General features: G+C 55.0%; 2 protein-coding genes across 14 annotated transcripts in view; one reads left to right on the forward strand and one right to left on the reverse strand.

Annotated features, from left to right (window-relative positions):
* MAP4 (microtubule associated protein 4) overlaps positions 1-15,992 on the forward strand; it is a 174,710-nt gene extending 158,718 nt beyond the window's left edge. For 8 of the 11 annotated variants that reach the window (XM_063324175.1, XM_063324182.1, XM_063324183.1 and 5 more), the window contains 4 exons: positions 204-296; positions 5,180-5,261; positions 7,173-7,285; positions 10,353-15,992. In XM_063324175.1, coding sequence (XP_063180245.1) covers positions 204-296; positions 5,180-5,261; positions 7,173-7,285; positions 10,353-10,562 — 498 coding nt within the window. In that variant the 3' untranslated portion in view covers positions 10,563-15,992. Of the gene's footprint in view, positions 1-203; positions 297-5,179; positions 5,262-7,172; positions 7,286-9,873; positions 10,049-10,251 lie in introns of all 11 variants that reach the window. The other 3 variants (XM_063324181.1, XM_063324180.1, XM_063324184.1) reach the window with 3 other exon arrangements.
* A 1,125-nt stretch (positions 15,993-17,117) lies between these two features.
* DHX30 (DExH-box helicase 30) overlaps positions 17,118-25,366 on the reverse strand; it is a 34,956-nt gene continuing 26,707 nt past the window's right edge. For 2 of the 3 annotated variants that reach the window (XM_063324189.1, XM_063324187.1), the window contains 10 exons: positions 25,210-25,314; positions 23,896-24,071; positions 22,700-22,906; positions 22,210-22,291; positions 21,491-21,684; positions 21,251-21,410; positions 20,779-20,936; positions 20,209-20,312; positions 19,936-20,075; positions 17,118-19,262 (listed from right to left, as the gene is read on the reverse strand). In XM_063324189.1, the coding sequence (XP_063180259.1) occupies positions 19,027-19,262; positions 19,936-20,075; positions 20,209-20,312; positions 20,779-20,936; positions 21,251-21,410; positions 21,491-21,684; positions 22,210-22,291; positions 22,700-22,906; positions 23,896-24,071; positions 25,210-25,314 (1,562 nt within the window). In that variant the 3' untranslated portion in view covers positions 17,118-19,026. The remainder of the gene's footprint in view (positions 19,263-19,935; positions 20,076-20,208; positions 20,313-20,778; positions 20,937-21,250; positions 21,411-21,490; positions 21,685-22,209; positions 22,292-22,699; positions 22,907-23,895; positions 24,072-25,209; positions 25,315-25,366) is intronic. The other variant, XM_063324188.1, reaches the window with a different exon arrangement.

Raw genomic sequence — 25,366 nt, forward strand, 5'->3', positions numbered from 1 at the left:
GCAGCCTCTCGTTTCCTTCACTTTTTTTTTTTTTTCCCCTCACTCTCCTCCTCAGTTGCTTTCACACCTAATACTAAAGTTGGATTGAGTTTAACACGACTCCTTGTTTATCCACCGTGTTAGAGCATCCACTCCGGCCTGCCGTATGACAACTCTAACCAGTCCTCTTCCCTTGTGTTGTTTTCCATTCTGTAACGTTCCAGGTCCAGATAGTCTCCAAAAAAGCGAACTACAGCCATGTTCAGTCCAAGTGTGGTTCCAAGGACAATATTAAGCATGTCCCTGGAGGTGGGAATGTAAGTATGGGCTCTGGGCAAGCTGTCTTTCTACTAACTCCTTCTCTTGTACTATGTTTTTATATGTCAGTCTTACAAATGCTGTGTTTCAGGCAGAACCGCGTGGCAGAGTTTCAGGGCTTCTGGAAATGATGTAGACTGGAGGATTTACTTTAATTTTTTATTTTTTTTTTTCCCCCCACGGGATGCTAGGTTGAACGCGTGTGTTTTGTTTCATAGTACTATAAATACACCTGACCTGTTTCTCGCATGGTTTACGTGGTATTCACGACCAAATGTGGGATGCGCACATGGCTGACCCCAGGAGCGCGTTCACCACGGATTCCCTCCGCAGTCAGCGCAGGCACCTCATCAGTCCTCTGACCTATTTTAGATGTCTGGGGTTTTTTTTAGATGAAATGAATTGGGGCTTAGAAGCGCCTGTTACTCTTCGCTGGCTCGTAGAGCAAGCCCGAGTCAGACTGATTTCACTTCTTCTTTCAGAGGAAGGGAGCCTTCGAGAAAGGAGGAGGAAAAGACTCTGGGACTTAATCTTTGAGCTGCGATTAATTTCTAAATTTAAAGGCTGCTGGTATCTCTGGCAGCAGAGTTGAGCTTATTAAAATAGAGGGCTAATCTTGTAACGTCTGTGGACTTGGTTTGGCGTATTACATCCTGAAAGGGTCTGGGCGAAAAAGCCAAGTTAACTGTCTAGATACTAAAGCTTTTGAAAAGATGACTGTAGTTTGGCAGGCGTGTTTCCTTGTGGGCAAATCCGTACTACCTCACCAAATCCACCCTCGCCTGTCTGTGCTCGGGATAGTTTGCAGAAAGACTGGATGGTTTCGTAAGGACGCTGAAATACTGAAGCCCAAGGGAGTTTTTTCCATTGGTGTTTAAATACGGCGGGTTACTGAGGGGCCGTGTCCAGCTCTCACCTCCCGTGATGCTTCTTCCGTGCCCGGCGCCCGAGAGTCAGCATCAAACTCCCTGCGCCTTTGCTTCACGTAGTCTTCCAGGTCCAAATATTCAATTTCTGGGGCCTGGCTTCCCGTTGCCGTGTAGTCAGCGTGTTCCGTTTGCTGGCTGGTCCAGCAGATAGAAATGCTACACGGGAGCCGGCTGCGGCGCAAAGCTGCTGCGGCCACTTTTCCTGGGAAATACATGTGTATTTGTCTGGCTGGCTAAACCTTCACTCTAGGTGACCAGCTCCTCCTTAAACCTTTGAAAGAGGCAACCGAATCTGGCTCCTTGTTCTCTGCAGGTTGGTTGCCGAGATGGTAAGAGAACAGATGTTGAAGTCTCACTTCATTAAGCTTGACTCCCCGTTGAGAGTCGCTGGACACGTGTCTCCGCTGCCCTCCTTGCCCTCCAGTTTGTGGCTCCTCACCACTGGTGGCATTTGCCATTCTGGTCTGATATTTCTGTGATTTACCCGGTGCTCACGGGAGCGCGCCCCTGTGTACGGAGCTTCCCATAGAAATGCTCACGCAGGAGAATTCTCTGCGCCACAGAAAGACAAACTGCTGCTGGGACCATCGTGTCGGTTGGGTGCCCTCGGCGTGTTTTTTTAGCTCTGCGCAGTTCTGTTCCTGCTGCAGATTTCATCTGCTTTTGTCACCCAAGTTTGGAACAGACTGTTTACGTATAATGAGTGTTTTGTGGCAGAAGTCCCCTTGGCTCTGCTGTTGAAGAGCAGCTGTTGTAACTTAGCTGTTCGTGCACTCAAAGGAGCTGGATTTTATAAGCCACTTTAATTTTGCCGCTCCTACCTCGTGTAGCCCTTCAGTGGACACCGAGTCTCGCGCATTCTTTTCCTTTTTTTTTTTTTCTTTGAGGCCAACAGAAATGTGATTTAAACGTGGGGGATATTTTCCTCGCCTGATTAACTACATTAGTGAACGATTCTTTCTTCTAATGAGTGACCAAGCCTGTCTTTTCCTCTTTACTGACCTGTCCCGGGGACGTCCCCAGCTCTAGGGGACATCCCCAGCTCTAGGGGACAAGTGTGTGCCCACTTTCTTTTTCTCTTCTTCCACACTCTCCTTTGTTTCCACTGCACTTTTTCTTCCTTGCTCAACTACTTAAGCTTTTTGCTTTGAGAATAAAGTGCTTATCATTTCCAGGTTCCAAATGCCCCCCAAGCAGCGTCAGGCAGTCGTTCCCAGCCATCCAAGGCCCCCAGACCCAGTACCAATGTGAGTAGCCGAGGTGCGGAGGCCAGTCTGGCTTCCTGTAAAAGCGTTTCCTTTTATTCGTTTTTATATCTGCTCCCTCCCCATGGGGCGGCGTGATGTTAGCGTCCTCTCCCGAGAGGTTCTCTTGTTCAAATAGTTTTGGTGATCGCTTCTGATAGAAGGCTTCTGGGCGTTGGATTCCTGAACCGCACCGCTGACGGGGATGTCTGGAAAGTCCCTGGTTCTAGTCTGTGGCTTCGGTTAAAGCTTTTAGGGATCCCGTGGACAAGAGCTGTGCTTAGTAGCAAATTACGATTCAGCTTCAGGGTTGCTCTAGTGGAAGCAATGGACCTCCTGCCCAGGTGAGGTGGTTCCAAGCTGGTACCCCCTGGCTACCCATGTTGCCTTCTATATGCGGAGATAGTTTCTTCTCCCCTCCAAGACACCCAAGAAGACGTGTTCAAAAGCAGTCACTGTTGTTCCTACTCAGGCTACATTTGCCAGAAATACCTTGAGGCAAACGTAGTTAGATTTCCTGGGGAAAAGCTTTTGTTGTGCTTTAGTCTTTTCCCCCTCTCGAAAGTTTTAAAGAAAGCAACAGTAACGAGGTAGATTGGATAAAAGTGCAGGTGCTGAAGATTTAACCAGGTGATTTGGAATGTATCATATGTTTCTCTGCTCTTTGGCTTGACCTGCTTAGGTGGATTGGGAAATAGTCAGAGGTAGAAAATCTAAAGAGAGGAGAATCACGCTTCCCCTCTGAGTGTCTTTCAGATCTAAAGTTTCTTTCTGGCACCAGAGTCTGAGTATTTGGCTCTATAAATGCCAACCTTTAAACACGTCTTCCGTTGCAAACTCAAACCAGCTAATGTTAGAAATCTTACAAGGAACACACTTCCATTTGGGTGTGATTGTTTGGATCCCCGTGTGAAATCGTGAGAGGCCGGAGCTGGGTATGTCTACCCCAGCTGATAACAAACACTGTTATTTTAAAATGCATTCTGCGAAATAAATTTGGTTTGATTCCAGTTCCAAGCACACAAGTGCTCATTATGAAAGCTGTAGTAACTTTACTAGCCAACCCCCAAGAAAACCATGTTCAATAGCCGTGATCTCCCCTTTTCGGAGTGTCTGGTGTCACTGAGTCAGGGACGTGAACGCGCGCCGGCGTAGCAGGAGGCTGAACTGTGCTGTTCCGCTCATTCCGAGCAAACGAGACAGCAGGGCTTTGACTCATCCCTCTTGGCAAGTACTTGGAGGATTCACGCTTCCCGAGGAAGATGTACTGCAAATTATCATGGTCATTCTCAATAAGCTTTTTAGAGTAGCTTGTAATTGAACGAATTCTTGTCGCACTCGAAAAGAAAGATTTTAATTTTCTCCGCGAGGCGATCTATAGCAGAACTTTCTGCGCAGGTGGGTGCCAGCTGGTGGTCGCTGACACAACTGGGAGAGATGATCCTCTTAACGTTACTACCAAAACCCCCTAGATTTTCCCCATGGAAAGGTATAATGTCAACTTGGTAGGGGGTTAGATCAGATGACCAGAAGTTCCTTCCAGTATAAATTGTCCTATGTTTGTATGAAGTGGAAGTTCTCCAAGTCGTTAAACAAGAAGTTAATTCTGGAGTAGCGGAATTTTTCATCCACCTGGAGCTGCAGGAGGAATTTTAAAGATGTCAGAAGTGGGACTCTGTACAATGCACTTGGTTCAAGTGTTGGAGGTGAAATACTTTTTGAGCAAAAAGACGTAAAACCTGTGACATTTTGTCTCCACCTTTGTCCTACCCCAGAGAAGACGCTTCTCCCCAAATTCAAGGTGATGTCCACAAACACCATGCTAGAATATTTGGCAGGGGCGTTGGAACTAGGCGATCTTTAAGCTCCCTTCCAACCTGAACCATTCTACGATTCCGTGGTTCATTGATTTGGAAGAAGGTCAACTATTGAGTCATGAGTATCTCATGATTTCATGACTGCATCACCAAACATTTTTCACTGAAGGTTTTGTATGCCACTATCAAGGCACTGGTAGAATGGGGTTAAAGGAAATAAGACTGGGAAATAGTTTCCCCATCCCAGTGTTTTGTCTTCGAGGAGGACAGCTTCTCCAAGCGGTTTGTTCCATCTGGGCATGATGATGGTGTCCTGTCCTCAGCAGGGAGGAACGGCCGCTGTGAGGAGGCTGCGCACAAAGCCTGACAATTAGATGTGGGTCAGTCTGCACAACGAAGGTGGTAGAGAGGAAAAAGTTGGAGCTGGCGGCGTGTCTCTGGCCCTTCAGCAAGAGAGTGGCTGAGTAGCTCTGCGAGATGACATCTGTCCTGGTGACACTCTGGAGCTGCCTGGGCGATGGCCGGTGTCCTCAGGGGAACACGGCAATGGGATTGGCGTTTTTTTGGTCCCTCTCCCAAGCGCTTCCGTACTCCGTGGATGTGCCATGAACTGAAGACTCCTGTGTCTGGTTGCTGTCCATCTGTCAGTTGTAGCCGGTCTCCATTTCTGTCTGCTGACATTAACCCCTTCTGGGTGGTGCAGGCCTTGAAATAACGCTAAAGCTGACGATAGCGTTTGGCACGCAGCGGCTGGGAAATCAATATGAAAATATAAGATTGGAAAAGGGGTGCAGGTTCATTAAGTGTGACCCGATGTTCGAGGTGGCCCGTTGGCCTCCAGAATCATGGGAAACGTTTCTCTGTGTTGAGTTGTTTCTTTTTGCCTCTTTAGGTGCAGATCCAGAACAAGAAAGTCGACCTTTCCAAAGTGTCCTCCAAGTGTGGCTCTAAAGCAAATATCAAGCATAAGCCAGGTAGAAATTTTACCATTTCCTCATGACTTGTCTGCAGATATTGTGTGTCAGGATTGCGACTGAGAGAGATTAAGGGGTTTGCTGCTTTCAGGGGGTATTTCAGAAGTGCCGTTTAGGTTCTTAGCAATTCCTGGTGGCTTCATCAGCGGAGAAGGGGATTAGGAGATGTGGGATTTCATCTTGCTTGTGAAGATAATCTACTGCTCTGACTCAGTTCTCTTTTTTTTTTCTCCCCATTTGGAGGGGGAAAAAAAAGGGGGGGGGGGGGGAGATACTTCCCATGACTAGGAGTCTGGAAGCTTCATCCGCGCTTGCGGAGGGCTTTGGGGCTCTCTGAACGCGTGTGCTGTGGAAGGATAAAGGAACTGCCCTCCAGTTCATCAGAGCAGATACAAAGGTCTCTTTGGCCTTCAGTTCAGTGACAGCTCCTGTCTTCTATAAAACGCTTTTGGCTCTTTAATGACGTATTATGGGATGAGTGGGCAGGAATTATTTCCTCCCCACTGAGAGCACAGCAATTACCCTGGGTGAATTCCTGCGAATCTCAGGTTTCCTGTCCGAGCAATGACCACCCACCACCCGGCCGGAGCTTAGGCAGGTCCGGAGGTCAAGGTGCTGTGGCTGTAAGCGGATTGTTTGACCCGCACCTTTGTAGCATCCTCAAGTATGAGCAGTTCAGTGACTTCTGCTGGTTTGTGTCTGCACGGGGAAGCTCCTGGCAATCAAACACCCATGCACGAGGGACAAAGTTCGCTGACCACAGCTGAAAACCCAGTACCACAAGCTTGTCTTTGTCTGCTCCTGGGACTTTCCTGCACCCTTGCTGCCAGCCTGTTGGGTTGAAAGCAGTTCAACCTTACACACCGAGCACCACGGTTCGGTGCCTCCAAACCCGCTCCCGCTTTGCGAACGTGGTGCCACAAACATGACCTCCGTTTATTCAGTGCTCTCTAATAACAAACTCTGAGCGACAATAACTGCTCTTGTCCAGGCCTGATTAAAGCAGAATAATCCATCCAGAATTATCTCGTCAGATGTTGTAACAGGTTTCTGTTAGACCAAATCAATTGGCTTCCATCATTGGCCGTGCCAAGCTTCCAAAGCGCTGAGGACGGAGTATTTCACTGGGAAGCAAAGTTGGGCTTAGCAATACTTAAATCAGGGTTTTTTTGAGAAAAAACCTGCTGGAATAGGGACTGCACGTACAGTCTTATTTATTAATGGGAACTGCAGTATGCTAAATCTAGAAAAACCTTGCTAGAAATAGTGTTCTCCTGAACCTGAAGTATCCATCCAGTCCCTACGCGTGTCCAGGCAGTGACACGAGGGTCTGTGTGTCAGGGAGGGGATGTCAGTCCTACGGCTGCCAGTGACGGAGTGGGAGTGGGAATGGGAATGGATAATGAGCAAAGGAAGGCACTTAACGAAAAGGAGCAGAAGGTGTCCCAGCACCGACGACTACGCAGATGGGCTGAGCTGGCGGAGACCTTGGCAGGGGACGCGGATAGGAGTGGGATGCTGGCGTTAACCATTGGAAACCCACCAGTGTGGGATCGGGTGGAACTGGCACGTCACAGCTCTGGGATTCGTGAGCAGATCTAGCGAGGCGGTCAGCAGGAGGGTGTCTTCCAGCCTGGCTGTCCGGACGTGTGGCCTGTTCCCCACCTGAAGGCACCTCCAGGGCTTTGCCGTGCAGCCCTGCCTCCTTCCAGTCTTGCTTGGCCAGCGCAGGTGGAAACCACCAGCTTTGAGCTTGCCAGTTTTGAAACTGGAGAGAGACTTGGTCACGTCCCTCCTCCAAAGAACACTGGGTCCCCAGCGGTTCATGGGTGGGGGTGGGGAGGGGACAGACCCCAGGTGGGACTGTTCCCGAGGCATTAATAAACTCACCCCTACGGAATCTTGTTCTAGGGGGAGGAGATGTCAAAATTGAGAACCAGAAGCTGAACTTCAAGGAGAAGGCCCAAGCCAAAGTGGGTTCTCTGGACAACGTGGGACACTCGCCAGCAGGAGGAACCGTGAAGGTGGGTGCAGCAAGCTCTGGCGCGTCAGGGTAGGGTTTAAGTTTGGTTCTTCTCCTTGTCCTGCTGTTGACGTAGTGCAGCTCCTCCACCCCCAGCCTTTTCTAGCCATCTGCCTATTTCTGTGGCCTCTGTTGGCAACCCCAGGAGTAAGCAGGAGTTGAAAAGGAGCCGAGCTCCGTGTGCCCTGCCTGAACGTGCTCCCTGCTAGGTGTTACTCAGGGCTCGCGCTGCCCGTCCGCATCCTTCCTCTCGGCATCCGAGAGCAGGGATCACTCTGTAAGCGATGCGCCCATCAGAGAAGCTGCCTCTGGCCCTTTCTCCCTGTTTGGGGTTGGTTTTTTTTTTAACCCCCAGTAAAGCTGGTGAGAGCAAGGTGCTCCGTGCTGGGAGACGGCACCTTGCAGCTCTTGGGAGCAGTTTTCAGCCCGTAACCTGTTCTGCAGCCCAGCCCAAAGGCCCTTTGTGCGAGGATAAGGAAGGGTTTTGCTCTCTCATCGCTGTGATTCAGCGCTGCTCCCCACGAGAACATCCACTGCCCCCAGCCTCGGCTCTGCAAATTGCAGGTCTCGCTCCGGCAACGCGACGTCTGCGCCGAGGGGAGGGAAATCACCCCCGCTTGACCCATCGAGTGATGGACGTGTGGGCACGACCCATCACGCCACGAAACGATGAGAGCGGTGCTGGGGATTATGTTTAGGGAGTCGCTACGCGAGACACCGCCGCTTTTGAATTGGCCGGTAGCCCCGCAAGGGGAGAAAACAGTCCTGCGCTCCGGCATCATAACTGTTAAAATTAGGACTTTGCCGCCAGCGGGACAGACAGACGGAGGAGAAGAAACCCCCTTCTAAACACTGAGCTCCCTTGCTTGGCCCAGCGTTGTTTTGTTTGAGCGCTTTTGTGTTGGGGAAGGGTTTGGAGTTCGGCCGGGTTGAGCTATTGTGTTCAACGCCGTGTGAATTTGAAAGCAATAATCCCGGTCCCAAAGAGCGGATCACGCAGCAGAATTCACGAGTATGTTTAGGATGTTCTTCATCATCCCCGGTAAAACCAGGCAAGGGGTGACTGCCAGAGTATTTGCTGGGGACGCATCAGGACTCTCCGGTCTCCGGGCCTTTATGTAAACTTGAGCCTGGCAAATCGGGGCTCGGCGGGAAGCTGAAAGGACCGAGAGAAGCTGCCGGTTGTGTCGGGAGGGACAGGGAGCTTTCCGTAACGGTGCCTGGCTGTTCCGGTTTACTGGAGCGTCTAGTCCATAAACCGGTGCTATTTGCTGGTAACCAGGGGTTTTTGTTGAAGTTCTAAAATCTCACCTGTTCAGAATTAGCCTGATCTTTTTAATATTTCCCCTCCGTCTCCGTGGGTGCGAAGACTCTCTGTGGATGACACTCTCATCCAGTATTTTTTTGGGCTCTAACATTCAGCCTTCCAATACAGACACCAAACCGTTTCCCTGTTGCTTCCCACCGATCCCAGCCAACGCTGCCGTCGGAGCAGGTGGCGCTTAGAGGCCCACCCTCTGCGGCTCTCACGGAGCTGCGGGAATCATCCGCGTCCTCGGAGTTCCTGCAGAAGCACCCGGCTGTCGGCGTTGCTGGCAGTTCGTGGGTGGGAACTGGGACCCCAGAAGGAAGGCCCCGGGAGGTTTTGCTGTTTGTCGAGTGCGCAGGTCCATGGCCGTCTCTCATTGCTACCCAGGCTGCAGGGAGAGAGGGGTGGCTTAGTCTTGAGAAGAGCCTGGAGCCTGATTCCCCACGGATTGGACTGTGCGGGGCAAGGGCGTGGGGGCAGAGCAGAGCTGCTTTGGACTGGACGTGCCACCTCCTCCCCGCTGAACGTGGCAGCAAGGGCATGTCCCGGCTGGATGAGTTGCTCCTTCCCGGAGCTGGGCTGGTCCAACGTGGCATCTTCTCTGCTTGCCGTGCTGTTGGTGGTGTCTGAGTGTCTTTCCGAGCAGCTCTGCGTCACTCCCAGCAGCCGCCCACCAGCGTATTAGTCCCTTCTCCAGCGGCAGTAGGACTTTGCTCTTCTCCAAGGCTGGTAGAAGTTGGTGACTCCAGGTGGGATCACCAGAACAGACCAGGATGGTCTTCTCTAAACCCCACGCTTCCAGATCGTAGTGCAGCATCAGGTCCTTTGTGCGGGCTTGGCCTTTCTGTTTTGGGATCCGCTGCGTGTCGTTTGGGTGCGGTATATAGAAATACGTCCCCAAATAACGGAGCCTGCTCCGCTGCGATGCGCCCGAACCACCTCCTGGCTTCTGACCCCGTAGCGCTCTGCTTTAGTCCTCGGCCTGCCTTCGCCTCGGCCGTCCTCTGTCACCAGGGCGCTCCGGGCGTGTGTCTGGGGACACAGCGCCTGCGCTCGGAGGAGCAATGGGCTCTGCGGGGACGGTCAGGACGGCGGCTTCCCGGGGAGCGGAGGGGCTGCTCCCCGCTTCCAAACACCCCCCGTCCCGCCGCCTCGTCCCCCCGCGTGTGTCTCGGCAGCCGGGGAGGGCGGAGGGGGCTCCGGGAACCCGCACATCACCCCCCTGCCATCTTCTATTGACGTGTCCCTGTCGTCCTCCCCACCCCGTTGTCTCACTGTAGGCTGAGGGGAGCGCGGAGCCCGGGCAGCTCCCGGCCCCTCAGAACGGAGAGGTGACAGCAGCCCAGGCAGGCAGTGAGATGCGGGAGAATGGCGTAGGGCCGGCAGCGCCCACCTCCCTGAGCGGGGGCGACCAAAGGGAAATTCAAAGCTTCGAGACTCAGATACAAGAAACAAGTAAGTGCCTGCGGCTTCTCTCCGCGCACCGGGCCGGGCGGGAGGGGAGAGCACTGCAGCAGGGCAGAGCAGCCGCCCCCGGGCACTGGTCCCACCGCTGTAACCCCAACCTTGAACCGTTTGTAGCCGTGTCTTGTAGGGGCGGGGCGGTTTTTGGTTTTACCTATTTTTTTTAATTCAGAAAATTGCCTTTTATTTTCCAGGCATCTAATGATGACATTATGGTATCGTCTTCCATCCCCCTCTCTCCTCCTCTCTCCTCCTCCTGCCCTTCCCCTTCTCACCTGCCCTTGTGTCGCTGCAGATTGAATCCCACAAGCTGACGTTCCGTGAGAAGGCCAAGGCTCGAACGGACCACGGAGCGGAAATCGTCGTCTCCAAACCCCCCAACCTTTCCAGCAGCACTTCCCCCTGGCGTAGCACATCCGTCAGCGACAGCCTGGGCTCAGTCGCCTCCTTGTCACCGCTGCAACAGCCAGCTCCCCTTGCGGCGCTTTCCCAGCAAGGCTTGTGACCCCCCCCGGCCCCGTCTCCCGCCTTTCCCCCCCGCAGAGTAACGCAGCTTGGCTCTCTTAACCCGCCGTCTGGCTTTAGATGGGAAGGGGACAGCGTTTTAGCAGGGCTCCGCGTCCCGTTCGGCCGCGCTGGCTCCTCCACGCAGCCTGGAGGCTCCCCCTGCCCGCGCGGGCTGGGCTCCGGTGGTCCCTTCTTGGCCGGAAAGGGCTTCCCTCCCTCTCCTGCCGTGTCCCTTTGGCTTTTCGGGAGGGGGACGCTAGGGTCAGCGTTAGTGTCGTGTGGCGGGGACGGGTGTCTAGTGGCTTCCAGGCCGTGTCCCCGAGCCCGGGCGGCCGGGCCGGAGCGCGGCTGCGCTGCTGGTGGCTGAAGCCAGGCCAGAGTTGATAGGGATAAGCTGTGATCTAGCTATTATCTATCTATCTTTTTTTTTTTTTTTTTTTTTTTTTTTTGAAAGAAAAAAAAAAAAAAACCAAACCACCCAACCTTTTCCTCCTTGCCGCTTCAGTTTCTGCTGATCCTGTTTGATGATGATATATATTATACACACACGTTAGGCTGTTTTAACTGTTGACTTTAACCTTTTATTCTTCGTGACGCTGTGTTGATGATTTATCGTGCTACGAACCCCCCGCTAAGTTTCCTTTTCTCTTTCCACCTTTCCCTGACCGTAGGAGAGTTAGAGACATTAACCGCTGCTGCAGTGCTGGCTTCTTATTGACATATCCAGCAGTTGTAACTTCTTTGTTGTTGTTTTGTTCTCTTTCTTCTTCTTCTTCTTCTTCTTCTTTTTTTTTTTTTGTTAAATATTTTAAAACGATGGAGCAAATTCATGGGATTTAAGCCATGTCTGAGATGAAAGGCACAAGAATGTGTGAAAGGCAAAGGTGCTGTGAGAGGTCAGATGAAGCCTGTGGTTGACTCTGCAACGAGACGCGTTGAATCGATGCTCGTTTGAGGAAAAAAAAAAATAAAAACGAAACAACAAAACAAAACAAACCCTCCTGTAAGGCCAAAACCGCCAGCCCCGGAGGATGCCTAGGACGTTCTGCGCGTTAGCAAGGCAAAGACGGTTTATTTATTCACTTGCACAGCCAAAGCCCTGGGATTTCTCTCTTCCCGGCGGGGGCGGGAGGCCTGGAGGAAGGGCAGGAGGCTGCTTTCGCGGCGGAGTTGCAGGTTGGACGCAGGCCCCGAGTTCCGAGGCTAAAGCAGGTCTGTGGCGTGCGTGCGTGCGTGCGTGCGTGCGCGGCGTTTTTAAGAGGCCGATGGCTGGGGGTGACCCCATCGTCAGGCTCGAGTGAGGCCGGTGAGGCGGGGGACAGGCGTGAGGCGGGGGACGAGGACGGGCAGAGCCCCCGGCCGGGGCGGGGGAGCCGGGCTCCGGTGCCGGGGAGCTGCAGCTCTTGACTAAGGAAGGAGAATTATTCTTATTTTGGGGGTTTTTCTTGGTTTTTTTTTTTTTTTTTTTCTTTTTAACCTCCTCTTTGAGGCGTGAGCTCCTCCGTTTCGTGTTGCAAATGACACTAAAGAAATGAAATGTAAATAAATTAAAAAAAAAAAAAAAAGGCGTTCTTGGTTGTCAAACTAATTTAAAGCAAAAAAAGAAAAAAAAAAAAAAAAAAAAAGGTGGAATAACAAAAGGCTGGGATCAAAGTGAAGTGAAGCCGGCGGGCGCTGAGCGGGGAGCTGAAGGAGGGGACGGAGGGAAGCCTGCGGCTTCTCTGGCTTGGGGGAATATTTCTTTGGGAAGCCGACAATGACACGATAACCCGGAATCTGTATTTACACACAAAAGATTCTTATTGCACTTGTATTTTTTATATTAAAGTTTGCATGATTTCTAATAAAAATGGCATTAAAATGTACTAGTTTGCATCAAAGTCGTCTGCTAGTTTCATAAGTGCTTTTTTTATTTTTTTTCTTTTTTCTCTGAATGCAAAATTTAAATAAGCAATGCAGATTTGCACCTGAAAGGGGCGGTTATATATACCCCAGCAACCTCCCACTGCTTTCCTTCCTCCTCCTCATCCTCCTCCTCCTCCTCCTCCTCCTTCTCCTTCTCCTCCTCCTCCTCACCTCTCCTGCCCCATCCCTCTAACCCCAGACCGGGGCACGCGCCCGCGCCGGTGGCTCCCTGCCCTGGTGTTGCGCTTGCCAAGGCCAGCCCTGGACTAGCCCAGCACTAACGCCCCGGGTGGCTCTCCGGGGAGAGCAAAGCGGCCGCCGATGCCGGCTCCGGGCTGGGGTTGGGAACCTCCTTCGTGACGAGCGGAGCTGTGTCCCCACGCTCGGAGACCCCGCAGCCGCTCCCTGCGGCTGCCGCCTCCCGCCACCCCTTCGCCTGCATGTCGCCCTCCGGTATATATCACTGCCCCTTCGCTGCCGCTCCCTCCTTTCTCTCACCGCTAAATTCTAAACACCAGCGAGATCTTGTCGAGCTCGGGGTTTGGTTGTGTGGTTTGGGGTTTGTTTCGCGTTTTGTTTTTTTTTTTTGTTTTTTTTTTTTTTTCCATTATTATTTCCAACACTTGAATCGAGGGGAAGTTCGGAGGTGAGGGAGCTGGAGGGGCGCAGGCCGAGCCCCGCCGCAGGAGGGGGCCGGGGCTGGGTTTCCCACCCCCCCGACCACAACCTGGATCTGCTCCCGGCAGGGACTGGCCAGAGGATGCCGGGGTGCGCGGAGCCCGGCTCCCTGAGGGCGAATCCTCATGGGCAGCAGGATGGAGCCGGGCTCCAGGCTCGCCGGCTGGGCAGAGGAGCGGGGAAGTGGCCCAGGAGCAGCCGCGGGCTGGAGGAAGGGCCGACGGTGTCGCGGAGAACCAGAGAGGAGGTGGAAGCCCATCCGTCACCTTCCTCCCGCGGCTCCTCCGCGGGGGTGCGATGCCCGGGCGCGGGGAGGCAGCCGGCCACCGGGCTCCCTTCAGGTGCCGCAGGAGGAAGGCGAGTGGCAACGTTGCACTTTATCTTCTGAGATTGCAAAAAAAGAAAAAAAATTAAAAAAAATAATAATAATAAAGCAAGCGAAAGGCTAATGCCCTGCCAAAGGGCAGCAAGGCCACCTTCTCCCCCCGCCCCGCGCTGCTTTTATCCAGTGTTTTGGCTGCTCGGTGGTCCCGGGTGAGGCGTTTTTTTGGCTGCGGCGCGATTTGGGCCTGTCTCTGACCGGGATCAAAGCGTCCCAGCCCGACACCCACCGACCGGCCCCCGCTTCTGTGCCACTTCTCCAACACTCCTCGTGCCTGTGTTTAGCTGACGAACTAAATCCAGAGACACTAGTTCGGTGTGGTTTTTCTAGGACAGCTTCAGTTTTAATACAGCTTTAGTATTTTATTTTTTTTAATGTTGTTTTGTTTTAAGGAAGCGGCTGTACATATTTGCTAGCCTGGGAAGGGAGGCGCGCGTGGTGAGAACGACTTCTGTTTCCCATCTGGAGAGGTGGGAGTGAGCTCGTTAGTGCCGAGACCTTTAATGAAGGCTGTGGAGAAGCTGCTGGTGGCTGAGCGCCCGCGGGGCCGGGCCGAGCAGGGGACGGAGCCGTGTTCGCCGTTGGCGTGTTCCAGGGGGGCAGAGGTAGCAAATTCTCTCAGAAAACAGAAAAAAAGGAGAGTTGTGCTCCCAATTAGATGCAACGCGAATGTACACGGTCCTGTCCTGAGGTGCCGCGCGTGGGTCTTGCTTCCTCGGCAGCTGCGCGCGGGGTGACTCTGCGCCGGGGGAGGCAGCGTGGGGAGAAGTGGGGCGCTGGGGGTTGGGGGGGGTGGTCTCGGTCCCGCCGGATGGGGCACAGAGAGCTGGTGTGTGGGCAGCAGCCTCAGGGAGATGCTCGGCAAAGAGATTATTTTTTTTTTTGTTCCCCCCCCCGCCAGAGCTGGTTGTCAGGGGTGAGGTTTGGAGGTGTCTGAGCTGCAGGAAGCAGCCGTGGGGGCTGCGGTGGGGCAGGACGGGCTGTGGGGGGGCGCGCTCGGTCCCTCCCTGGCTGTGGGTGCTGCCCAGGGCTGCTCCGCTGCCGTCCCGTCTGCTGGAGCCTGGCGTCTCCCTGCGTATCAGTGGCACATACAGTAACTTTGGGGCTTTTGGGGCTTTTTATACTGTTAAACAAAGTACGTTTGAGTAACGCAGCGCGGGGGCCGGAGGCCACGGGAGCAGGAGGCCGGCAGCGGCGGACGCGTTCCTGCTGCCCCCGGCACCCGCCTCCCCTGGGCTCGGGGTCCTGGCCACAAACTGAATGTAGTTGGGTTTTTTTTTTTCCTACGCTGACCCTCGCTGTTGTCCCCCGCGTAGTGTCGGTGTGTGAGACGGACGGGGGGGGCCTGTGGGACCCTCCTGTGTTTGTGTCGTTTAGGCAGAATTTCTAGTTTTCTTGGAACGCAGCAGGGGCTTGATGGCGGTGACGTCTTTGGGGGTGACGGGGCTCCTGCGTCCTCCCGGCACGTGGAAGGAGGGACTGACCGAGCCCCTCGTGGCTGGGCAGGGCTGTCCCTGCCGCCACAGCTGTCGGGAGGCCAGCAGCCCCCGGGCTTGGGACAAATGTCACCCAAAAAAACCCCCCTCCTGGTGCGGGGCAGTCGGCGGGTTGGGTGGAAAAACTGCTACGGGAGGCAGCAGCGGAAAGTGGGCTCCGTCTCTCCCTCCTCCTCGGCACCTCAAGCCCAGCTCGAGTAAGAGTTTGCCTTCCGAATCCCCCCCCTCGGTGAGTCTCGCTGGCCACCAGCTGGTGTCTGGAGCGGGATCAGACACGAGACTCGTCGTGGTGCGCCCCTCTGCTTCTCCCACCCCGGCGCCCAGCATTGCCTGCAGCTTCCCTTACCCCGTAACGTAGGTACAACCAGTAGCGAGAGAGTTGGGGGGGGGGGACATGCCCACGGGGACAGTGGGGGCTGGCAGGGAGGGCGCAGGCCGCAGCAGGGCTGAGCCTTGGCCCCCTCAGTGGTCTCGGGAAGTCACGTCACTTCCCTGCCTCAGTTTCCCCATCTGCGAGGTGGGGGGCCGATGCTGCTCACACCCCCCCAGCCGTGGGGAGGGAGTGAGCGGTGGTTAAAAGTGTTCTCTAAATGTGATGTATTATTATTATTATTATTATTTTGTGTCATGGGGCTCCCGGCCGCTCGAGGAGGGGGTGCAGCCACTGCGTGGGGGGTGGGCGGCCGGGCTGTACCTGTGCCATGGGGAGGAGGGGGCTGGGGACGGGGGGGGGCGTCAGTGCATGGGTGTAAGGCTGAGACAAAGCTCTGTGGGCTGGGGGGGGGGCCGGGGCAGAGCCCCTCCTGCCCGGGGTGAATTCGGCCCGATTTGCTTCTGCCTTTCTGTCTCCCTCCCCCCCGGCCCCGCGAGGGGCTGTCGGACTGTCGCCTCCTCCGCAACATTTCCTGACTCGATGTTGTGATTCTGACTATTGTAAAAGGGTTGAAATAAAGCTTCTAGATGTTTCCCCGCAGCTTGGGCCTGAGTTTGTTGGCGGGGCGGGGGGTGGGGCGGGAAGGTGGGACAGGGCGGGTGGTGGCACAGTTGGGGACACCTGATGTCCTGCTGGTGGCAGAGGAGGGCACGGGGACGGGGTGAAGCGCGGAGAAGGGTCTCTGATGCCTTCAGCCACTGGAACATTCCCCCATCCCAACTTTGCTCCTCCAGCCTGGGCTCAGGGCCGGGGGTGGGGAATGGGGTCTGTTGGCCACTGGCCACCACCTCCCATGGCCAACGCCAGCCCCCGGTGGCTGCAGAGCCCCAGGAACACCCTGTTTGCACTGGGGGAATTCATCCATCCGCCCCTGCACGGATAATCCTGGGGGAATTCATCCATCCGCCCCTGCACGGATAATCCTGGGGGAATTCATCCATCCGCCCATCCCTCCTGGTTCCTCCTCGAGCAGGGGCCAAGCCTGGCTCCGCTCCGCCACTGTGGCTAAAGGGGGGCTGCGAGGGGCCACCAACACCTGGGAGAAGTTGCCCCCCTGTGCGCTCTAATAAGGGGTTTGTACCTCGGCCCAGGCTCCGCACCAAGGCTGGATGTGGCCCCAGAGCCCCCGGCCCTGCCCCCGACGGGGTGACGACCCCCGGCCGCTGCCCCCCCATCCCTGCGCCCGCGGCAGCAGCAGCTCCCACCCTGCTCCCCCGGCCCTGCCCCCGAACCCGCCGCTGCCGCAGGGCCCTGGGCAGCAGCAGCACCCGAAAGACCAGGGGGTGTCTGTGACCCACCCCCCCAGGACGCTCCAGCTCCCCTGGGGCTCCTGAAGGCTTTCACCCACTGTGGGTCCTTCCTGCAGAGCTGCCACCGCTCCGCTGTCACTGCACGTCCCCCCTCAGCGCCAGCCCCCCGAGGAAGGGGGCTGCGGTCTCCCCTGCAGCAGCTCGGACACACACGGGGGGTCAGAGCCCCCCGGATTTGGGGGGGCCCGGGGGAGAGGCGGTGTCTCACAGAACATCGCTCCCCTGCTGCGCCCAGCCCGGGGGAAGCAGCACGAAAAGCAGCAGCTCTTTAAAAAACAAAAAGTAGGAAAAAACGCCAAAGAAGGAAGAGGAGAGAGGCAGTTACTACTCTATCCCTTTTTATTGTCTTTAATCTATGTTGTAAAAAGATCCAGTATCACATAACAGCCACTGAAGTATCCCAATATCACACTAGTTCTGAACCATTTAGACAATAGCTTAGTCTTTTTTTTTTTTTGTCTTTTTCCTTTTTTTTTTTTTTTTTTTTTCTTTTTTCTTTTTTTTAAACCTGCTGGAAGGGAAACCCATACTGCCCATTATACAGGCCAAAAGAAACAAACACTGGTCAAATAATAGTGACAACCTCAAGCAAGTGAAATGAAGATGAAAAGTTTTGAGCGAACACAGGCCGGGGGATGGCGAGGGCTCAGGGAGACCAGAAACGCCCCCCCCAGCCCCGGCCCCGCTGCTGGAGTTGGCCACTGGCCCCCCCTGCCCCGACACCTGCCCTTGTGCTTTTCGCCCACAGCCCCTGGGAGCCGTGGGGCTCCCCCACAGCCCTCGGCTCCGATGACAGACCCACAGCGCCTTTAATTAAAGCCCATGACGAGTAAATTAAATCGTAGGAGAGAACAAGGGGGAGAGGCGAAGGGCGGCCCCGAGGAAGGGACCCCTGGGGGCTCCTCAGGGCTGGAAGCCCTTGGCCCTCGCTCCCCTCCGCAGAAACGCGCTCAGCCCAGGGATTTCTGCCCCCTCCATCTCCCCGGGGAGCGGGGGCCCGGCTGGCGCGGTCACACCTCGCATCGCTTCCAGGTACAAAGAGCATAAGAAAACGGTGAATAAAAACAAATGATGCCAAGGCCCCGCCACTGCCTTTCGCCGAGCTGCCGGGGAAAGCAGCGGCCGCTCCTCCCCTCCCTTCGCAGCCCCCCCGCCCCGACGCTTCCAGCCCCAGGAGGGGGCACAACTGCCCCCCAGCGCCCGCCGACCGAGTGTGAAGGACTTGAACTCTCCCGCACTGTCCAGCCCGAGGGCTCACGCGCGTAACGAACATTAACGAAGCCTCACAACAGCCCTGTGAGGTAGGTCACTGTCTTCATTTGACAGGGAATCCAAGGCAAAGCTGGGATTAAACTCCAGGTTTCTCATTTAATGCTGTGCCTGTCACAATCCTCCTTCCACAGAAATATGGTCCCTGTTCATAGAAAACAAAGAATTTTGTGCCTATGCTCCTGGCTTCCCGCAGGAGACAGCGCTCACAGGCAGACTGGCATCTACAATCACGTCCTGTGTTGCACAAGTTACAGGGATCCGGCCTCCTTGACGTAGGGAGAACAAGAAATAATTAAAAAAAATAATAAAAATTAAGAACGCAAGAGGACAAAAAGTACAGGCAGGTTAGGAACGACAAGTCACATCTCACACTCAACGCCACGACTGCGCTCGCGCTGTGGGGTGGCAGGGCCCCGCCGTGAGGCTCGGAGATGCCGCGTGGAATGTCACCTCCGTCCGGCGCCTTCGGGGCTTCCTCCCCTCCGACGAGCGAAGATGACGATGACGACGGTCACCACCCTGCACGGGAGCTGCTGGATCCACGCTCTGCTGCCCGGCGCCGGTCCCCGGAGCAGGCACAGCCGCAAGCCGAGACATCCGTCCTCCTCTTGAGCCGGGAGGAGCTCCGGCACCGGAGCTGCTCCGTCCAGCCCAGCCCCGTGGGGATGGGGCAGAGGAGGGTCCGCAGCAGCCGCGTCCTCGCCTTCCAGTTCAGGGACCGACGCTGTCGAGAGCGGAGGAGGTGGGTGCCCACAAAGGCCGCGTCGGGGTCCATCGACGCTCCCAGTCCATTCCAGGCGGTTACTGCGCTGGTTCTTCCTACGCGGTGACCATGCACGGAGCCGACAGCAGGAGATTCAGACAACATTAATCTTCTAGGATGGAGAGAGATGACTTCACAAGGGATAAATAGAACTTTATTTAAATAAACATTTGTGAACATCTTTATACAAATTACAAGTCCCCACACAATCCTCCAGCTCCGCCTAAGCGCCAAAGCTGCCGGGAGGGCCTTTGAGCAGATCCACCAGGATGTCGAGCAGCTGGCTGTGCTGGTGGTGCAGGTCCCCAGGGATGGCCGCCATCTCATAGCACAGGCACGTCTCCACCATCTTGGAGAGCGACACACGGAAATCACGCAGGAGGCGGATGGTGTAGGAGTCTCCCTCCAGCACCAGGAGGTCACTGTCTGTCAGGGAGACTGTTGCTCGCCAGCCATCATCTTGGTGGGAAGAAGAGAGGTGGTGAGAAGCAGGAACGGCGCTGAGCGGTTCCGGCCTGCGCTGGCCGCTCGCTCCTCCCCACGCTCATTTTAGCCCAGAGTCACGACTCAACTGGGCCAAACATGTCCCACAAGAGCCAGGGAGTGCTGGGACCCATCTCACTGGCGTCGTCCCACTGTTTCCCACAGGGAGGTGGGATTGCGCAGCCCGTCTGAGCTCGAGGGCTTGAGCCCAACTGCAGCACTGCCAAAACCCCACGAGCTAAAGGAACACGTCCCCGGGGAGAAGGGCTCGCTCCTCCCTGCACACCCGCCACGGCTGAACACCAGCCCGACTCCTCGTTGCGCAGGGATGAGCCTCCCGGCACTAGCCCGCTTGGCTCAGCCTGCCTGCGGCTGGGTTGCCCTGTCTCCCTGGAGAGTTACAGCTGGGAACAGCTCACAAATCGTCGCCTCTGTGGCCCCGTTACAGCAACGCCCCCAGTCCAAAGTAAGAGGGTTGGAAAGCAGGGGAAGACAGTTGGCCAAGGGAGAAGCAGAGCTGCCCGGAGCAGAGATCGGGGGGTCACCTTGCAGCTCCTCGACTGCGGTCGGGCTGTAGGAGCGGGGTGCCTGGGGTGTCGGGCACAGGAGGATGTGCAGGTGGACGCGTCAGCCCTGCAGCACCACTCACCTCGGACATGGATATCCGTGTCGGTCATGAGCAGCACGGCCAGCGGGTGGACCTGGGAGGAGTCCCGCACAAATACCCCGCCGTTGGACTTCACCGCCATGAAGTACGTTAGCCAGCGGCTGTACAGCTTGGACGCCTCCCTGCACAGGGGAACAGCTTCGTCAACCACGGGCAGAGACGGGTCGTACTCCGGTTCTGGCATGCGTGTCGGTGGCAGAGCGTGGTGCGGGGTCCCCACCCTCCCACGGTCGCAGACGCAGACACGTCACCCACCTGTTGATTGTTGACTTGTGGAGCAGAACGGTGCCAGCCTTTGTCCGATACGCGTAGCTGTTGGGTTTGAACTTCCCTTGACGGGTCACTTTGCCTTGTCTCACCTGGAACGAGAAGAGCCTCTCCAACACCTGCCCAACCAGCAGGCACTGCCCACAGGCAGCCAGCCCGGCTTTCCCCGCAACCATCCCCGCTATGCGTGTGTAGGGGTAGGTATCTTCCTCCACTTCCAGCAGCTCTGCTGTGTCAGCGGAGCACATACATGGGGGTGACCGACCAGGCAGGCACCAAACGCCATGCAAGGGGCAGCAAACAGGAGGAAGACGCCACCTTGATGGCTCCCAGACCAAGCTACAAGAACCCAAGCATGGACCTGTGCAGGTTGGGGGGGGGGCCACATCTCAGAAGGAAGGATCCAGGGACAGCACTGGAGCAGAAGCACGAGCAGGCAGCCAGCCTAGGACACACGGTCCCAAGAGATGACAAGCATCTCTGGCACCTCAACGCTTCCCTGTGCTACCCCAGTGACCAACAAGCCCAGGAGAGCGATGGCGGAGCAGGAGACAGTACCTGGATGAGGTTGGGGTAGAGCCCAGCCATGAGGACTCCCTTGACCAGTTCTTCCTCTTCACTGTACTGGTTACATACAGACGAAGGCATGGTACAATCAGATGGGGACGACACCAGGAAGGCTTCGTAGAGGTTCTCAGAGAACTGCTTGACAAGGCCTACAGGGAGGAGACAGCCCCAGGGAATGAGAGTCACCCTCTCCTTCGCCTCACCGTGAATGAAATAACCTCAGTGGGGCTACGCCAGCTCCGGCCTTGGAGGCCCAGCCTTGGCACTAGGACAGGAGACCTGTCCTGCGCCTGTGGCCTCCCCGTCACCCAGGGCTACACCTGCCCTCACAAGTGCCACAACCAGAACCTGCGCCCACTCCAGCTGTCACCTGCCCAGTCTACCCCATTTCTGCACCACGTTCTCCACCAGTGCTCCAGCCTTTTCAGGGGACAGAGGGGACAATCAGGCCTCTGGGACTCACCATTGATGAAGCGAAGGCTGGGGCCGTACAGGTAATAATCCTGCAGGTAGTTATCCCTGGCACGGCTGTCTCTGCGTCTCAGCACCTCCTCCCAGCCTGCCACGGCTCTGACAAACGCGAGGTGGTCGCTCCCGCTCTCCCGGCTCAGGACAGCCTTGGCCTGGGAGAGACACACACGTCAGCGGAGCTACAGCCCTTTCCCTACCTGCTTTCTACCTTCCTCCAGGACGGGCTCCTCACCTTGTCCACCTCTGCGCGGTTTTGCAGGCTGCTGCTGAAGGGGTCCCGGGTGAGGCAAGAAACGATGACAAGCAGAGGGTGGAGGCAACGGTAGATGGACGCCAAGACGATGGCCTTTGCCAGCCGAGGATCTGTGGAGATCTGGGCAAGGCGTTTGCCTAAAGTGGTGAGGGCTTCTCGCTGGTCCAGCACACCTGCAACAGAGCCGCCCGCAAGGGCGCATCCATTAGTGCCAAACAGGGCCAAAGTGGTGGCCGGTGGCTTCAGGGAACTGCCAGGAGAACCCGCCTACCAGGCTTGGAAGACTTGGTGTGACCTCCAGAAGAGGCACACAACAGAGGTGCCTGCCGTAAGCGCCCAGAACCTCCCAGGCTGAACTGAGCTGAGGCCGAAAAAAAAGGCTTAACAGCCAGCTGACAATCCACAAGACCCCAGCTATGAACTCCACATCACAACTTACCTTCTTTCTCTGTCATTCCTCCTCCCCTTTTGTTTTTTAAACCTTGGGAAATTCTCCCCACTTCTTGAGCAAAGCAGCGTGAGAAGTAAGATATCGCCACAACATGTGTGGTTTGGGAAGTCCCTATCAGCCGCCATCCCTATCTAGGGACAATCCTGCCCAGTCTGTCCCACAGGATCCTGTGCCAACTCCCACTTCCCATGTTTAGACAGCAAACGCGTTTCCATCACGCCCACACCAGAATGCAGTGTTAGCTCACCGATCTCCTGCAGCAAGATCACTGCTTCATCCACGGCTTTGATGTCAGGGCTGTCCAGAGCCTTGGAGAGAAATTCAACTGCCTGTAAAACAGCAGGGGGAAGGGAAAAGTTAAGAAAAGAGGGGAAAAAAAAAAAAAAAAGGGCATGTTTCCCATACAGGAGTGTGGGAGAGCCCTGGGGAGCCCCCTGCCCTGCCCCAGACTGCACCACAGTTCCCTCTCTGTTTGCCTGCAGGGATATGAGCTCAGCCCTCTCCATTCTCGCAGAGTGTTTTAGACGTACTCCGTAATCTAAGTAATCTATACGTTTCCTGCTCTTAACTCCCCTAGCCAGCACTGCGCTTAGGAAAGCAAGAACTCAAGTCATCAGCTTCTTGGGTTTTTTCCTACTCGTGCTCGTGGTCAAATCGCATCTCTGGAACTGGCACTAGGCAGGCTGCACCCCGCTGGCTCAGTCGGCTGCAGTCTTGCGGGCGTGCACTGTGCTTACTGTTTTCTCCGGCATGTGGATCTTGGCCTGAACCACCAGGTTCTCCAGTGGGGTGCGTAGGATCTCTGGAACCTGGTAAGTCGGCATCTTGTCCAGGCGGCTGCGAGGGAAGAGGTGATAGGCAAATCCCGACTGACAGCGGCCAGCACGCCCTCGCCTCTGCACCACATTTGACTTGGACACCCACACCGTTTCCAGGCAGGACACCTAGGAGCAGAAGGATTAGGCGCTGTCATGGCTCTCCGTCCCGTTTAAATGCAGCCTCCCATCCAGTCCACAGACACCTCACGACTGTTCAACCACGCTGCTAAAGGGCAAGGGAAGCTTTTCCCACTCTCCTACATCTTGCAATGCTGGTCTCCAGCAGGCAGCAGCGTGAAGGTCTGAGCTGCTCAGTGCGTGGATGAGACCCTGATGCCACCTGCTGGACACCTGCCTTGGCTCCACACCACGCTGCCCTGCTGGGAGCTGCCAGCAGAGCGTGTTCCCTGCCTCCTCCAGGCAAGCCCGGCTGCATGCCAGCGCAGGCACTGCAGGGTCTGCATTGAGACGAACTGGGTTGAAACTGGGTTGGTTTTAAACTAGAACTGTGCCAAGGTGTGAATCGCCACCCGACCCTATAAGGTGTTCTAGCAGAGGGAGGGGAAGGGGCAGCAGTGCGTAGCCAGAATCCCTTCTCCCAACAGCGGCACAGCTGCCTTCACGCTCTTATGAAAGCGTATGCACAAGAGCCTTCGCAGGGCCCAACACCCCCAGAAAGATGGCCTGAGAGCAGCGTAAACCCTTAAAGTTGACTAACAAGCTACGGCACTGTGGTCTAGATAGCTTCAAACAAGAGCAGTTTATGATGAAATCACAGGAAAAGGCAGAAAGCAAATGGAAAAGCTACAGATGTTAGAAGGTGTGACAGAGAGATGGGACGGGAGCAGGATTTGCCTTCCATTTCTTCAAAGACACCAGAATTTCACTTGTTCAGACGTTGATGGGGAGCCTGGCAGGGAGCTTAGTAAAGGCAAACACTCTCCGAAAGATGAGTCAAACACTGTCCCCAAACAGGGACACAGCGACAATGCCCCAAGGGCCAAAACGGGAAGCAGCTCTATCATCCCGTTAATGGCATCTCAAATGTTGCTCTGAAAACATCCGTTAGCTCCAGTACGTCTCAAACGCACTTAGAGGTGAGAAAGCGTCAGTACCTTGGTCTTTAGATCGTAGCGTTCCTCCTTGTGCGTGCCACTGTCCACCACGTGGACAATGTCATTGATGGTGATGGAGGTCTCAGCGATGTTGGTGGCCAGGACGATCTTCCTGACACCAGGTGGAGGTCGCTGGAAGATGTTTTGCTGGTCCATCATGGGGATGTTGGAGTGCACTAGGAGGTGAAAAACAGTCAGTCCTGCCCTGCTGAGCTGCGTTGCAGTACAAGGCCAAGGTGGGCAGAGATTCTCAGCCCTCTTTCACCATCACCTCCCACTTCTAGAAACAGGGGACAGGGATGGGGACACCTCTCGCAATACTGATAGTTATTGTCAGCTGTTTCCTGCCAGCCAGACCTCAGCAAAAATCTTCCGCACATCATTAAGGAAGGCCTTATTTCAGTTGCTTCAACATACGGATCAACATCAGCAGGAGCTCTGGTTACCTCCTGTCCCAGCGAGGCTAATGGCATCACCAGAACATCCCTGGACCCCAAGCAGAAGCCTCACTCCCTCCCACAGCCCAGTTCTGCAGCTCCCCCTTTTCAAAAGGCCTCCGAGGCAGGGGAATGGGGTATCCTCATTGTCATTTGGCTTCACTTGGTCAAAAATGGTTATCAGCAAGGGCCTGTAACTCTTTTTTTTATCACGTATTTGCCCTATTACAGATCAGTGATGCGGAGAAATTCCTAGCAACTGCACAGAACAGCAGGGGAGCACAAGAACATGTAGTTTTCACAAAAGAACACCTGCATTTATTCGCAACTGAACTGCTCAAAATCGTGCTCCTGGCTGGCCTTATTTGACATGGAATAGGGAAGACTTAAGAAAAAAAAATAAAAATAAAAAAAAAACCCAAACAAACAAACAAACCCCAGAAATATTACAGCCTTGCAGAGTAATACTGACTTTTGTTATAAATCTCCCTCCTGGGATAGAGAATGTTAAATTCACTAATCAAAGCTGAGCTGCAGAGTACACCTCCATCCCACAAAACAGGTCTTGAAGATCTTTTCTATGTAGGCTCAGCATGGAGCTACAGCAATGCAGAATTTAGCAGTTTCCTCCTCGCCTAATTCTGAACTGCTGGAGGCAAACAGGAAGCCAGTTCCTTTGATCACATACAGGTTTGGATGGCCTCTGCTAGGAGGAGTTATTTGTGCTTAACACGCACAATTACACAACAGGTACGTACACCAGAGCATACAAACTTGCTCTGTATCGGAGTGCAAGAGCCGAAGGGGCTCATCGAGTCAAGTGGCCTAACCATTCTCCGGAACCCTGGGGAGAAAAGCTCTGGCCTGGCCATCTCACCTGGCAAGACGAGGTACCGGCTGTTCTGAGATCCAAGCATCTCTAGCAGGCGCTGCTGCACTCCTTTGATCTCCTGCCAACCAGGGAGGAAGCACAGGATCCCACCTGAAACAGAGCAAGAGTTAAGAACGAGTGACCTAGAAATCCAAGCATTTTT

Source organism: Chroicocephalus ridibundus, chromosome 2 (assembly GCF_963924245.1).
Source record: "Chroicocephalus ridibundus chromosome 2, bChrRid1.1, whole genome shotgun sequence".
In the NCBI taxonomy this organism is placed as follows: Eukaryota; Metazoa; Chordata; class Aves; order Charadriiformes; family Laridae; genus Chroicocephalus; species Chroicocephalus ridibundus.